The sequence below is a fragment of the Erpetoichthys calabaricus genome, chromosome 4 (genome assembly GCF_900747795.2).
Source record: "Erpetoichthys calabaricus chromosome 4, fErpCal1.3, whole genome shotgun sequence".
Classification (NCBI taxonomy): domain Eukaryota; kingdom Metazoa; phylum Chordata; class Cladistia; order Polypteriformes; family Polypteridae; genus Erpetoichthys; species Erpetoichthys calabaricus.
In genome coordinates this window covers 315,337,802-315,354,714 of record NC_041397.2, presented here as the reverse complement: position 1 = coordinate 315,354,714, position 16,913 = coordinate 315,337,802, and the positions used below count along the sequence as shown (strand labels likewise).

General features: G+C 39.8%; 1 protein-coding gene across 1 annotated transcript in view; it reads left to right on the top strand.

The window, feature by feature from the left end:
- LOC114641155 (CD276 antigen homolog) overlaps positions 1–11,764 on the top strand; it is a 52,668-nt gene extending 40,904 nt beyond the window's left edge. Inside the window, exon 4 of the mRNA XM_028790265.1 lies at positions 11,118–11,764. Coding sequence (XP_028646098.1) covers positions 11,118–11,263 — 146 coding nt within the window. The 3' untranslated portion in view covers positions 11,264–11,764. The remainder of the gene's footprint in view (positions 1–11,117) is intronic.
- Positions 11,765–16,913: the final 5,149 nt, after the last annotated feature.

Here is a 16,913-nt window from a genome sequence, read left to right as displayed (position 1 = left end):
ACCTGGGTTTGCTTCCCGGGTCCTCCCTGCGTGGAGTTTGCATGTTCTCCCCGTGTCTGTGTGGGTTTCCTCCCACAGTCCAAAGACATGCAGGTTAGGTGGATTGGCGAGTCTAAATTGTCCTTGCTGTGTGTGTGTCCTGCGGTGGGTTGGCACCCTGCCCGGGATTGGTTCCTGCCTTGTGCCCTGTGTTGGCTGGGATTGGCTCCAGCAGACCCCTGTGTTCGGATACAGCGGGTTGGAAAATGGATGGATGGAAGTTGCATTGAGTAAATACAGCTGGAGAATTATTTCTTGTGTGTGTCTTCATTTCAGAGGCACAGCAATAAAATGTGAATATTTTGAAGGCAGGCGATTCTTTTCTATAGCCACTATAAATACGACTGTATGAACATAACAGATTTAATTTTGTGTTAAGTAGTAATGTTCAAATTAACATCATTCTGGACCAAAAGCTTTAAATGCCTCAGGACGAACAAACTGAGATTACCTTTACTACACTATTGGCACGTAGACTTATCTCGCTCAATTGGAATAATACCACCTACACCTCTTTTAAGTCAGTGGGTAACTGATGTTATATATTGTCTGAAATTGGAAAAAATTAAATTCTCACTCAGAGGGTTTGTGCAGAACTTTTTCATAACCTGGCAGGATCTCATCAATAACATTTTAGAATAAGCTTTTAAATGGAGGAAGCAGATTCTCTTCCCTTTTTCTTCTATTTTTATTTATTTATTTATTTATTTATTCTAGTAGTACTAGGGTGTTGTACCATGTTAGCCATTATGAATGTAGAGAAAAGTCAAGCAAAATGACACCTTTTATTGGCTAACTAGAAAGATTACAATATGCAAGCTTTCGAGGCAACTCAGGCCCCTTCTTCAGGCAAGATGTAAACATTATACACATATATATATGTAATATATATATACACACATATATATATATATAATATATATATACACACATATATATATATAATATATATACACACACATATATATATATATAATATATATATATATACACACATATATATGATTACATCTTACCTGAAGAAGGGGCCTGAGTTGCCTCGAAAGCTTGCATATTGTAATCTTTCTAGTTAGCCAATAAAAGGTGTCATTTTGCTTGGCTTTTCTCTTTATTTATTCTACAATTAAAGTTTTGCTCTATTGGCCTAGCTCTCTTTCTCGTGGTGTGGGGGTTGATTTGATTTGAAAGTAGTTTTGTAAAATTTGACTTGCTTGTATGAAATGTTATTTGATTTTGATAAATTCAATAAAATGTTAAAAAAAAAAAGTAATGTTCCATACACTATCAGCTGTTATGTCAGCATTTGGCACCTGTTAGTAAAGAGTGACATAGTTCAACTGTTCTCTTCTTTTATACTGAAGTAGCTGCTTTGATTTAGTATTTCAAGTCATTTACACCCATGTCTGCCCTGTTCATCACTAATCGTCGGTTTTAGGGTACAATTTAAGGAGTAAGTGCCACAAGAAAAGGCATAAGGAAAAGAATAAAGTAAAAGAAAGCTAATATTTAAAGTCAAAAAATGCAAAGTTCTAAATTTTGTTTTACATTTAAATATGCGGGCACATATTTCTGAATGCAAAATGATAAGAGAAGAAAAAGACTAAATAAACAGTGAGATCATTTTGAAGTAAGACCAAACCATTTATGTGTTAAACTTGTTGAAATGAAAACCTGCAGCCACAGTGGAACCTCAGGACTGAACTTGGAAATCCCATTGTACTGTATGTGTATTCTTAATGTATTCATAGAGAAGTTTAGTAATTTAAATGATTGACATGGAGGAATGGCAAATAAGAATTGCATCCAATGCAGAAAAATAAGGTCATATTATGGATGGGTTAAAGTGCCAATATAAGGCTTGGGCAGGCCTTTGACCACCCTCTTTACTTATTACCCTGCCCTGTTTTGTAGCTAAGCTTTTTGATTGATTAGGTGACTGATTGAAATCAGCCTATACTGCATAATGCATTTTAATAGATAGATAGATAGATAGATAGATACTTTATTAATCCCAATGGGAAATTCACATTCTTCAGCAGCAGCATACTGATACAATAAATAATATTAAATTAAAGAATGATAATAATGCAGGTGAAAAACAGACAATAACAATGTATAATGTTGAATGTTAACGTTTACCCCCCCGGATGGAATTAAAGAGTTGCATAGTTTGGGGGAGGAATGATCTCCTCAATCTGTCTGTGGAGCAGGACGGTGACAGCAGTCTGTCGCTGAAGCTGCTCCTCTGTCTGGAGATGATACTATTAAGTGGATGCAGTGGATTCTCCATAATTGATAGGAGCCTGCTGAGCGCCCTTCGTTCTGCCACAGATGTTAAACTGTCCAGCTCCATGCCAACAATAGAGCTTGCCTTCCTCACCAGTTTGTCCAGACGTGAGGCGTCTTTCCTCTTAATGCTGCCTCCCCAGCACACCACTGCGTAGAAGAGGGCGCTCGCCACAACTGTCTGATAGAACATCTGCAGCATCTTATTGCAGATGTTGAAGGACGCCAGCCTTCTAAGGTAGTATAACCGGCTCTGTCCTCTCTTGCACAGCGCATCAGTATTGGCAGTCCAGTCTAATTTATCATCCAGCTGCACTCCCAGATATTTATAGGTCTGCACCCTCTGCACACAGTCACCTCTGATGATCACTGGGTCTATGAGGGGTCTGGGCCTCCTAAAATCCACCACCAGCTCCTTGGTTTTGCTGGTGTTCAGTTGTAGGTGGTTTGAGTCGCACCATTTAACAAAGTCATTGATTAGGTCCCTATACTCCTCCTCCAGCCCATTCCTGATGCAGCCCACGATAGCAGTATCATCAGCGAACTTTTGCACGTGGCAGGACTCCGAGTTGTATTGGAAGTCCGATGTATATAGGCTGAACAGGACCGGATAAAGCACAGTCCCCTGTGGCGCTCCTGTGTTGCTGACCACAATGTCAGACGTGCAGTTCCCAAGATGCACATACTGAGGTCTGTCTTTAAGATAGTCCACGATCCATGCCACTAGGTATGAATCTAATCCCATCTCTGTCAGCTTGTCCCTAAGGAGCAGAGGTTGGATTGTGTTGAAGGCGCTAGAGAAGTCTAGAAACATAATTCTTACAGCACCACTGCCTCTGTCCAAGTGAGAGAGGAATCGGAGTAGTATTAAGATGATGGCATCCTCTGCTCCCACCTTCTCCTGATATGCAAACTACAGAGGGTCAAGGGCGTGTTGAACCTGTGGCCTAAGTTGGTGAAGCAGCATCCTCTCCATGGTCTTCATCACATGTGATGTCAGAGCAACAGGCCAAAAGTCATTCAGCTCACTAGGACGTGATACCTTTGGGACTGGGGTGATACAAGATGTTTTCCAAAGCCTCGGGACTCTCCCCTGTTCCAGGCTCAGGTTGAAGATGCGCTGTAGAGGGCCCCCCAGCTCCGATGCACAGACCTTCAGCAGTCGTGGCGATACTCCATCTGGACCCGCTGCTTTGCTGGCATGAAGTCTCCTCAGCTCTCTGCTCACTTGCGCTGTTGTAATTATGGGTGGGGATGTCTCTCCTATGCTGGTATCAGCAGAAGGATGTGTGGAGGGTGCAATACTCCGAGGTGAGAGTGAGAGTGGGTTAGGGTGGTCAAACCTGTTAAAGAAGTTGTTCATTTGGTTTGCTCTCTTCATGTCTCTCTCGATGGTGGTACCCCGCTTCGAGCTGCAGCCAGTGATGATCTTCATCCCATCCCACACTTCCTTCATGCTGTTATTCTGCAACTTCTGCTCCAGCTTTCTCCTGTACTGCTCCTTCGCCGCCCTGAGCTGGACTCGGAGTTCCTTCTGCACGCGCTTGAGCTCATGCTGATCACCGTCTTTAAAAGCCCTTTTCTTCTGGTTCAAAAGGCCCTTGATGTCACTTGTAATCCATGGCTTGTTGTTAGCATAGCAGCGTACTGTTCTTACTGGAACTACAATGTCCATACAGAAGTTGATGTAGTCAGTAGTGCAGTCAACAACTTCCTCAATGTACATCTCTTTTGACTAAGGATCAATTTATTATAAACCTCCACACCAAAATTGTCACTATTTCTTTTTTTACTATAAAAGTTAATTTACTACAAGTCTCTCCTCCACTATGACCTCCAGGGTGTCCAGAATGCATCTCAAACATGAACCTGCCCTTTTAATTAGCTTGTTGATTCGATGGTCCTCTCTCTTGAAGTGACGCTATTGGCCCAGCACACCACACTGGCCATCATAGAGTTATTGAAGATGTGAAGGATTTCGCTACACACATTAAAGGAACACAGTCTCTGAAGAATGAAGAGCCTGATTTGTCCTTTCTTCTATAGTTTCTCTTTGTTTTGAGACCAGTCCAGCCTATCATTGACCCTCAAGTACTTGTAGGAGTGGACCACTTATGCATCTACTTCCTGAATAGTGACTGGACATGGAGGCTCTTTGGTGTGGCAAAAGTCAGTAAGCAGTTCCTTGTTTTTGCTGATGTTGAGTTGCAGAGTTCTCCTCTCTCATCTCCCTTATCAATATCCCCTAATAGTTCACATTTACCCCTTTCTATATTAATAAAGGCTGTGTTCGGTTTCTGCCATCTTTCTAAAGACTTGAGCAACCTTTCTTCACCTAAGGAAATAGTATTGCAGGTCCTTTCATGTTAAAATAGGACAGAGTGTGGTTGCTTTGCTAGTGCCCTGAACATATGATAGCCAAGAAGAATGAAAATGCACAAGAAGAAGAGAATAAGGTGAGAGACAAAGACCTAAAGAACGTTAACCCCTCTGTCTACGTCTTCAAAGCAATCAGATGGAAAATAATACACAATGGAAAGACAAAATGTATTATATCCATTAGAAAACAGTGTAAACAAGTAGGATGTAGCATAATGCAAATGCAATAAGGAGACTGGGGTTCATGTCCTGGGAGCTCCCTGTGTCCACGTTTATTTCACTTTGGCAATGTGAAATGGACTTTTGTGTATGTGTGTGTCCACGCTGTGGTGTACTGGCACCCTTTTTAGGTGTTACTCTTGCCTTGTGCCCAGTGATTGCTGGGATAGGCTCCAGCTGCTCCATGACCTTGCTAGATAAGCAGGTTAAGAAAATGGATGGACAGATGGATGAATAATGGTTACATATTTTTTTAAAAACATAGCTAACATAGAATGTCAAATGCAGAAAAACCTGCTGTGGAGAGAGAATGAGAACGACTCAACAAATAATAAACACAGCTTCTCACGAGCCAAGCTCCAGGGTATACAAGGGAAGGCATTGCCTGTCTTCTCCTTAGCTGTAGTGTGTATTTAATTGGGAAAGTATCTTTTAACTGAAGGTGAAGTTTTGTTCTCTAGTGTATTGCATGATATTTATATTGCGTAATTAAACCATAGTCAGGTGATACTTGAGCTCTTGTCAGTCATTGACCATTCTGGGTACTGAGATTCGTGCCTTTGCAAAAGTGAGGTAAAAGCATACCATATATTCAGGCTACCGAGTCCAAGAGCGATAGATGGATGTCTGTGTGAATGCTTACAAGGATTTAGAGGGGCTGTGGTAGAGTAAAGACAGCCAAGATGGCATTATCTAGATGGCAAGAGGAGGCCCATAATGTGACTTGTTTATTCCTGATTAAAATCAAAAGAAGTTTTTCCTCAATAATAATACAGGGCCTTAACAGAAGAAGACAGTCCACAACTACAGTACTTCAACATGTTAAAAGTTGCGACCTCTTTGATTTCATAGACATTTGCAAAGAGTCAGGGGCATGGCAGAGTTAAGAAAAGTCCTGTAGTTAAATACATAAAGGAAGACCGTAGGCAACACTTGGTGATGGAACACAGCATCACTGCATGTCATTGTGGCAAAACAAGGACAATTAAAGGACATAAAACCTTTGTGACTATGATTTAGCTTGGAAAGCAGACTACTTAATTGCAAAAAGTGCTCATTTAAATTTTAAGACAAAGCAGATTTCTTTTTCTTTAAAGCAATTGTAAGGTAACTTTGATTAGCAATTACATTTTTATTTTATAGTAAGGCTGTGTGATGACCACAGTTACATGTTGATTGTGTTCCTTTTCGAAATGTGATGCTCCAAATTATTGTAAATTTTTACCGTTGTGATAAAGGCGCTATATTTGCGCCCGACCCGACACAGACTGACAACGGAGGCACGTTAATATCAACCAAAATGATTTACTTTTCTTCGCCTGTGGGGCACGTCTTCCCCATGACCCACAGGCAGTACACAGTCCCAAAGCACACCAACAAAACACAATTAAAGCACACTCTTCAACACCACTCTTTTCGGCAAGCGTTGTACTCCTCCTCCCGACTCCTACTCCCTCAGTGGTGGCTGCTGGCTCCTTTTATAGTTCACCCTGAAGTGCTCCAGGTGCTTGATTATCGAGTTCAGGCTGCACTTCCGGGTGTGGGAAAAACTCTGCCCATACGGGCTCAGGAATTCCAGCTGCAGCACCCCCTGGTGGCACCTGCGGGACCCAACAGAGCTGCACCAAACTCCAACTCCCATGGAGCCCTGCGGGAGTCCGAGACACCGCTCCAACCCAGGGGGGTTGCCATCTAGCGTCCAGGGGGAGGTATTGAATAGCCCATGGTTGCTCCCCCTGAACATATACTGAAGGGGCGTCCGCCACACCATATAAATTATAAACACACAAAAAATGGATGCATGCATCCAGAATAGGAAACCTATGGACACCTAATGATTGCAGCATACAAATTTTTTTGAAAGTAATAATTTTACCCTAGCTAATGAAAAAAAAACATTCAATGGATTTAACAATAGCTCTAATACTGCCAAGTCTTTGTTTTTGTGTTTTTTTTTAAGTTATACAGTAAAGCTACTTCTTTATATATGTGGAAGTAAAAAACATAATAAAAAAATATTCAATATTTTTTCGGCAACATACACAATAATTTAAATCTAAATTTGCTATGTTTGAATTAGTGTTCTTTGAATGGCAGCCCATTCGGGGCTGGTCCCTGCATAGATTCTGGAGGTGCCTGGGTTCACACTGATCCTCCCAACCCTCAAGTTAGATTGAACAACTTTAATAAAAGTGCATGTCTGGATGCATACTTTAGAGAATTCCTGAAGCACTGAATGAAAACAGAAAAGAGAACCATTAATTAAGGGGATTGTTAAAGGTTAGTCATTCATGAGTGGTCATTTCTTCTCTTGCTAACATTTTTTTTCCTCTACCAACACTAACACCTCTACAGACTTACCACATGTCTGTTTCCGATTAGGGCAGAATCTAATAAATATATCACAAAGCTTGGCTTCCCTTTTGGTGAAAGAGTCACGTGAACGTGTGGTCAAAAGTGAAACACGCACATGCAGAGAAACATTTTGCTGTAATTCTTTTTTTGAAAAGCTTGTTTTTCTGAAGAGGAAGCCAATTGTGAGAGCCATTCACATTTTGCTTCTGCATTTCAGAATTCAAGAAGAAGAATAAAAATCACACAGCCATTATACTGCATTTAAAGGATACAAAAAGAGCCTGGAACCCTCCAGTTAACCCATAGCTATTTAATCACTCCAAATGACAAGGATTCCATTGATAGACGACACCCATCTCATGGACCCTCAATCGAGCCAAGAGCAGAACTCAGAATATCCCCTGTTAGAGGAATCTCAGTAATGAAATGTGCATGTCACTGGTCTTCCCTTTTGCCCTAATACTCTTGTCTCACCTACAGGTCATTAAACTAAATTGCTCCATTTCCATCAACCTCCTTCCACAAACTTGTTTTCACACCATCAGAAGGACAATTCAGTACAACCGATATAAACATAAAAAGATAATTGCATTTTTATAATATTTTTATTTTATTAATTTTCATTGTAATCATTCCATACAAACAGATCAATTTATAACCCAACAAATTTGAAGACAAATCAAACCCCACCCCTGAGAAGGAGAGCTTAGCTAAAGGAAAATTGCTTTAGGCTTTTTAATAAGGCAACATTAAACAAAAGAAAGGGAGAAGTAAATATCTATGTAAATAAGAGATGGAGAAGGGAGTTAAATGCAATAATAGTTAATTCTCTTATTCTAAAATAATATTGATTAAATCCTGCCATGTTTTGAAAAAATTTTGTACAGATCCTCTAACTGAAAATTTGATTTTTTTCCAATTTCAAATAATATAAAACATCAGTTTCCCACTGACTTATAAGAGGAGAATTAGGATTCTTCCAATTTAACAAAATAAGTCTGCGTGCCAAGAGTGTAGTGAATGCAATCACCGTTTGCTTGTCCTTCTCCAATTCCAGTCCATCTGGAAGAACACCAAACACAGCTGTTAATGGGTTAGGAGGGATTGTGATACCAAGGCTGTCTGAGAGGCACTTTTTGTCCAAAATGATGTTAGTTTGGTGCAGGCCCAGAACATGTGACCCAGTGAGGCAGGAGCTTGGTTGCAGCGTTCGCAGGTTGGATCCTGGCCTGGAAACATTTTGGACAGTTTTAAGCGAGACAGATGAGCTCGATATATAATTTTTAGTTGAATAATTCTATGCTTTGCGCATATAGAACTCGAGTGAATTCTCTGCTTTGCTACCTTCCACTCCTTTTCTGATATATTGATTAAGAGATCTTCTTCCCAATGTTCTCTTGGATCTTTGAAAGGTAGGGACTCTAATTAGATTTTATATATTGCGGAAATAGTGTTTGTTTCCTCGGAATTGAGCAGTATTTTTTCCAGCATTGTGGAGGGTGCAAGGTGGGGGAAATCGGGCAATTTCTGTTTAACAAAATTTCTAATTTGAAGATAGTAAGATAATTGCATTTTTATACGTACACCTGACTCACTGCTCCAAATAAGTCTCTCTCAAGATCACAGCCTGTGTTTGAGTTTAAAATTAACACAGTGCATGGTACTACGCAGGCAATGCTTTGCCATCACAACTTAAAGTCAGCAGCTCACAGTTGGCAATACAAAAAAGGGTAACAGTTTCGCAAGAGAGGGCATTTACTTATTAAAGTACAGGCAGTTCCCAGGTTACATACGAGATAGGGACTGTAGGTTTGTTCTTAAGTTGAATTTGTATGTAAGTCGGAACAGGTCCATTATTTTAATAAATGCTATTGCTGACCGACTATAACCAAGTGCTCTGCCAATGAATGATGGAGTGTCACATCCCTCTCTGACCTTTTTATTATTTCTACTTTATTTTCCATGGTGATGGTTTTTCTCCTCTTTACTGTATCACCAGCACTTGCATCAGATTTGTGTTTCAGAGACATTCTTTAAGGGTGAAGACAAAGGGTTAACATGAGCTCTTCTGCACAGCACTTTACACGCTATGACAGCAGGAAGGCACCCGTCGTCAACACATCTAATGTACTGATGAGAGACAACTTCCTGCTATGTATGTAACAGTACAGGCGGGCTTGCTATTGAGAATGAATGGGGGCGGCGAGGGGTGGTTAACCACCCGCCCACCACACAGTTACCTCCACTTGCACACAGTATCCTGCCTGCAGGGTCCGCCCACCGAGAACGAACACGGTCCGGCCAAAGGCGGGTAGTGAATTGCCAACCACCGCCCCCAATTCAACAGGCAGCCACCCGAGGCACACTACAATGCTATCCCCCGCCGCCCCGTTCACCCTCAATGGCCTCCGTTCAGCCACAACCGGGTCACCGCTTTGCAGCGTTACCAGCTGCCCACCAAGAACGAATGTGGCAGCTGTGTGTGGTGGGCGGGCAGTGAAACGTCCCCCTCCGCTCCATCCAGCATGCGTCCAGTCAGAAGCAGTAGCTGCGGCCCCGGTAACTATGGACCACGGGTCACTGCTTGCTGCCAGGAGTCGCCCGAGGGATACTACACTGCGTGAGCAGCAAAATAGCCCCCCTCCAGCCGCCATCCATCCTCTGCCTCCTGCGGTGTCCCCGGGCAGAAGAGTGGCAGTTACTGAGACACATGCGTTGCAGCTGCGACCCCGTTCGTAAGTCGTAGGTCGGATGTCCGTAACTTGGGGACTACCTGTATAGACCATTAAAGTCACAACAAAGCTGCAAAAACAAATACAGTGCCTTCAGTAAATATTCAGATGTCTTCAATTTTTTCTCATTTTTTCAGTAGCTTTGTGTTAAAATTGTTTAAATTCCTTTTTTTACACATCAAGCAACAGTCAATACCCCAATAGTGAAAACAGAATTTTAAGAATTTTTGCAAATTTAAAAAATAAAACCTGAAACCTAGCATTGACACAAGTACAGTATTGAGACCCTTTGCTGTGACTCTTAGAATAGCATTTGATTTTTATTGGTGATCATTGAGATGTTTCTACTCCTTGCTTGGAGTCCACCAGTAGTCACTTCAATTGATAGAACAGCTTAAGAGAGGCACACACCTGTCTATAGAAGGTCCGTCAGTTGAGCAAAAACCAAGCCATGAGGTCTAAGGAATTGTCTGCACAGCTCAGAGACAGGATTGTATTGAAGCACAGATCTGGGGAGAGCAACAAAAGATTTCTGCAGAGAGATTCCTCTCTGACAAGAGCAAATGGTTGAAACTGCAGTGGGTGCAGGGTGACGAAAAGAGGCCAATTGAAGAATGGAAAAATGTAGCCTGGTCTGATGAATCTTGATTTCTTCTGAGATGGTGGGGTTAGAATTTGACACCAACAGTATGAATCCATTTCCTCATGAATCCATACGTTGTGTCAACAGTCCAGACTGCTAGTGGTGGTGTAATGGCATGTGGAGTGTTTTCTTGGCACACACTTTGAGTCCATTAACACCAGTCAGTCATCATTTGAATGCCACAGCCTATCTGAGCATTGTTGCTAACAACGTGCACCCCTTCATTGCCACAAAGTTACTTTTATTCTAATGGCAGCACAAATGTCAACACAAACAGGTCTGGCTAAAAGCCGAAAAACAATGAAATAGGATGAAATGTGCGTCTACCCAGCTGACAAAGATGTGGACATAGCTAGGTTCCAACCCAGTACCCATTGCATATATAAGGATTATATGTGATGCCGTACTGTTTTATATTCCAGGCATTATTCTGCAAATAATATTTCCTTTTTATTTCACTACAGAACCTGGACCTGAAGTATCTACTGCAGTCACAGAAGATAACAAGGCTTCAGGACGAGGGTCTGGAAACACGGGTGTGAATTTGATCCCACAGAAACTTTTCACACCTTTTCTTCTTGCAGTACCTTTGTTCCTGTATGGGGACTGACTTTGTAAAAATAAGTGATAAATGAAAATTATTATCTTTGGATGCAATTTGAAGTACTTATAAATTGTGCAGTATATTGTATTCCAAGTGCTAGTATTAGCTGTTACATATTGCATAACAGCTAATGTATATATGATAATTAATTATAAAGCAGTGTTCCATGATTTATAAGTGTATGTCTTTGTAAACTCAGGCATTATAACATAGTTATAATGGTAACAGCTTCTACTAACTCATGAATTAGGCATTACTTGAGCCACATTTAATAGGAGTGGCACAGCCTGACATTTTTATGAAGTATTTAAGTATTAGTTGTGATTGTGATGAGAGCAGGCCATTCAGCCCAAACAGCTTGTCCAAGATAACATCACGATCTTTAAGTTGTGATTGCAAAGCATTGCTTGCATAGTACCATGCACTGTGTTAATTTTGATCTTGAGAGAGACTTATTTGGAACTGTGACTCATGTTTGTAAAAATAAAATTTCAAGGATTTGAAAGTTCCTGTCTCAATGTGATGTTATTTAGAACAATCTTTAATTGTATAGGATAAACAAGATTGTTTTCCAGTCTTCTCAAATATAAAACCCTTTTCCTAGTCCTTTTTAATGGATAATTTAAATTAGTTGCTATTATTTGTGTTATTTTTGTGATCAAATATACAACAGCCTCATCTTTCAGAACTGTTGTCAGGGACTATTTAAAAATGACCATGCTGCCACCACAGGCATTCACCTAGAGATGAAAAGAACGATATTCAAGAAATGAGATTTTGTGAATTCTTGTTTATCAGTATCACTTCTTACAGGCATTGCCATCTAAATAAAGGGGCTGAGCTTGTGAATTACATTCTCACAATGTAAATACACGATAAGGAGAAAATGTCTGTTGTGCCCTGCATGCTTACAATAAGCTAACATCTATTTACACCATTAGGTCCATTAATTGCAATAGGTTGAACTCAGGAAACAAATTGTAACATTAGATGTTAAAGGAATTATCCACCAAAAAATGATATTTTCTATATGTTACTTAACCCACAGTGTTTGTAGTGATAGATTAGAAAAAAAAAAACTAAACTCATATGTTTTTGTAGAGAGCAGAGATAAAAAAAAAACATTTCTGATAGAATGATGGAGTATGGTGACCTACACTAAACAACAGCAAACAGTATAAAAAACAGGAAAATGAAAGTAGCCCAGAAACAGCAGGCCATTTCATGTGAGGTCACACTTTTAACTTGAAGACAGGACTCTTGACCAGTGAATGACACAGATAAGTGAGTCAAAAACTGGGAACAATGCATGTAAAGGACACTTTCACTCTCAAACCTGTTGTGCTGAAGAGACATGTACACAGTGAACAGGTGTAAGGCGTCCTAAAAGCCCCACAAAACCATCTAGCCTCCTCTAGCCTGCCTATAAATGGGTTTACCTCAGGCAGCCAGACCCTTACTACCATAGCTGGACTGTACAGGCCCCAAATGGGAAACATGCTTAAAAGCTGAAAATACTTTATACAGGTATGTCTATTAAAAAATATAAAAATTCCTTTCAAGGGAGAGGAACGGTAAAACTCTGACTTGATCAGATGACACAAAACGAAGCAACTTTATGAAGAAATGAAGAAATATTTATTTGTAATTCAAAAAAGAAGCAAAAACGGCACAAGGAAAATAAGAGTCAACACAAAGTAGACCCGTCCCAATCGTAATCCAACAATTGAAAAACTAAAAACAAAAGCAATCATGGGGTTCCATCCACAAAACACAAGGAATGTACTAAGTAATAATTCAAATACAGTACTCCCTCCTCCATCGCGGGGGTTGCGTTCCAGAACCCCCCGTGAAAGGTGAAAATCCGCGAAGTAGAAACCATATGTTTATATGGTTCTTTTTATATATTTTAAGCCCTTATAAACTCTCCCACACTATTATAAACATTTCCCGCACAATTATACAGCATAAACCCTTTGTATTCTCTTAGATATTAGGTAAGATTCGTTGAAATTATGTATGTAAACACAGTTTATATACAGTAAAACCTAAATATTATTTTAAAGTTATCGAGCGTCTCCGATATCACATATGTTACAACCATTACGACAGACAGGCCACCAGCAATAAATACATACAATGCAAGAAAAATTGTATACAGTAAAATGTGTGTACAGTGACACTAAACTATGTATATGTAATAAGTACTGTACGTAGATAATTAATTATAGTTACTCACCAACAATGACACGACGACTTGTCTGATAACGATGAGTTTAATACAACTGCACTACAAAGGATAGCGTTACAGCTCTTCTAAAGGAGCCTCTTCAGGCGACTGTTTAGCACCGCCAGATTCCATCCAGACTACTGCCTTATCACGTCCACTTACAACTCGTTTTGCGCCCTGGTTAAAGGACACTGCGGCCGTAGATCTTATATTCTTTTCTTCCTTTTTAAATAAAAAGAATCGTGGACTCATTGATGCTGTAATGGTGTCCTGCAGCGGTGTAGCTGTTCCCTTCCTTCAACATATCCAAAACTTTTCTGCAGTCATTTGCATCTTCTGTTGGCGCTTGGACACGGCCCCAGAAGTAGTAGCAGGAGCACGTTAATGCTGAATGAGTGAGATGAGACTTCCAGGTTAATGCAGCACTCTGTCGCTGAGCCAATCAGCACACAGGAACTTAACTGCGTGCTCTGATTGGGTAGCTTCTCAGCCATCCCCCAATAGCGTCCCTTGTATGAAATCAACTGGGCAGACCAACTGAGGAAGCATGTACCAGAAGTAAAAGGACCCATTGTCCGCAGAAACCTGCAAAGCAACGAAAAATCCGCGTTATATATTTAGATATGCTTACATATAAAATCCGCGAAAGTCGAAGCGTGATATAGCGAGGGATTACTGTATTTTAAAAGATTACAATAAACACGTGAAAAATAATTTAGAAATAACAAAAACAATTGATATGTAATGGCCCATCCAGTACTTCCATGTAAATTGCACTTTAGTTTTACTGCAGGAAGTCACTTACTGGAAGATTTTACAATATAATACAACCAATAAAATAATTTACAATCAATTACATTATCTCATTATTATAATAAAAAAATCTTGTGAAGAGAAACGAGCCGTGATTTCCTCAGAGAGACACTTTCACATCCTGTGAGATGAGACATCGTGCCAAGAGATTTAACCACGACCGGGGCCGGAAATAAAAGACAAAGAGTAGATGACAAAGTAGAGCGTCGTAAAGAATTCAGAAACATTGACACGATACACATGCAGAGCAGGTTAGAGATAATGGAAATACGAAAATTCAAAAGTCTCAAAAAAATGATAGTAAAGATCACATTAGCGCAAACAAATGGAAATTATTACTCAGTGAAATAACAGAACAGCGAAAAGAGATTGAATATATTGTTTGGATTTAAACTTTAAGTCGGAGACTTGTAGATCGTCTAATTCATGTTGCCATCAGGAAAAGGTAGTGTTTTTTCCTAATGATAAGGCATATCTGCGAGAATTAAAAGATGTGTGGTTTGGTGAAAGTGAAATCCACATACACGAGTGGCAGAGACACAAAGTTGCTGGCACATAGTGCAGGCAGGGGGGTTGGTAAGCGAAGCAAGCAGGGGGCAAAGCCCCCTAGTTTTATATACTATTTATTATGTGCACATAAAAACATAGAGTAAAATTAAAAAGAAACCAAGTGAAGTGGACAACTTCATTTGAAACTAAACATATTGGGCCAAATAAAGCTGCCCAGATGGACAGTCTGGTCTAGTGGTGGCTTAATGCCTCTGTTGACGTCGACCTGCATAGACGTGTTGTGCTGTGTGTGTGATTGTGTTCATTTCTTTCTATTCATCTTCAAGCATATCTTCTAGTACAAGCAGCTGTCAGATATCCTCGCTTATAAATTTCTTGGAGTGCTGTAGGTTTACATGTAGGTTTAAATAAATGGTGCGTCTCCAAAACTACCCATGCAGAAGTTTTTCAAATCAATAGGTCTGGTCTCATGACTAAACAGAACAGACTGTAAAAATTCATTATCATTTTAGCAATTTCTATGGCAGCTATCATTGGAGATTGGTTAGACTAGTTATGAAGGATTTAAAAATAAAAACTGGACCAAACTGAACCCAAAACTATAAAGCAGGAGATGGTAACAAGACAAACATGATGCAAAAAATAATGATAATTTTAAAATGTAAAAATCAACTTAGATTTTCTGCACACATGCACAGATGCACATACAGAGACAATGCTAAAATAAACCTTTCCTGTCGTTTTGAGTATCAGAGAATCAAAATCTGAACTTGCTTTGACAGCAGCTTTTTGACCCCATCACCAAGCTTCTGTATACACAGAAATACATACAAACCCAGGCTGTATCGTAGCAATGTCCTTAAACGTTCATACTGGGTTGATTTTGAGTCACTATGTAAACCTCTAACAACTCTCTTGATGAAAAGAGAAATGTTCTCCATCCATAAAGGGACAGGTAGTACACGAGGCCTGTTGTATTAAATTCAATTTTATTATCACTGAACTCAATACAAGTATGATGTCAATGAAATCTTTGTATTTAACCAGAAACACCAAGAAAAGTTTGTCGCAAGTAATCAGATAAATATAATGCAACAATAAGTATTGGTACAGACAAGAGTAAGTCAAAAGTACATACAAAATGATTAATGAGAAGTAAAATATGAACATACTGTAAACATAGAGTGTCCTGGGGTGTACATGTATGGTTTTATGGTGAGGTGAGAAGGGTGGTTTTTGAGTTCAGCAGAGTGATGGCTGCAGGTTAGAAGCTGCTCCTCAGCCAGCTGTTGCTGTCATATGGCCTTCCAGTAGCTAAAAGGATAAACAGACCATTTCTGCAGCGAGAGGAGTCCCCAATGATGCGACATGCCCTACACAAGTGCTGTTTTCACTGGAGATCTTCAATGACAGCCAATGAGGCACCAGTGATGTGCTGGGCAGTTTTCACCACTCACTGTGGATACTTTTTGCATTTTTTCTCTGAGCTTTTCTTCTTAGTCAAATTGCAATAGCAAATTATTGATTTTTTTCCTGTCTGAAGATGGGAAACACAGCCTACACAATTGTTTCTTTGCTTTTTGCTGGTTGAGGTGATTTTATAAAAAATGTGTAAAATTTAGTATGAACCATATACTTCAAAACTTTTTTTTTTTCCTAATACAGTGGAACCTCGGTTCACGATCATAATTCGTTCCAAAACTCTGGTCGTAAACCGATTTGGTCATGAACCGAAGCAGTTTCCCCCATAGGATTGTATGTAAATACAATTAATCCGTTCCAGACGGTACGAACTGTATGTAAATATATTTTTTTAAAGATTTTTAAGCACAAATATAGTTAATTACACCATAGAATGCACAGCGTAATAGTAAACTAAATGTAAAAACATTGAATAACACTGAGAAAACCTTGAACAACAGAGAAAACTAACATTGAAAGAGTTCGCACTATAGCCTTACGAACTGATCACTGTATAACACTTTTTTTAATGAGTTTTAAGCACAGGGGGAAAAAAAAGGAACATTTGAACAAATCCGAACTTTATGTAAAAACCAACCACAAGCAACCAAGAAAGTAACATTGCAGCAGTTCACACTATAG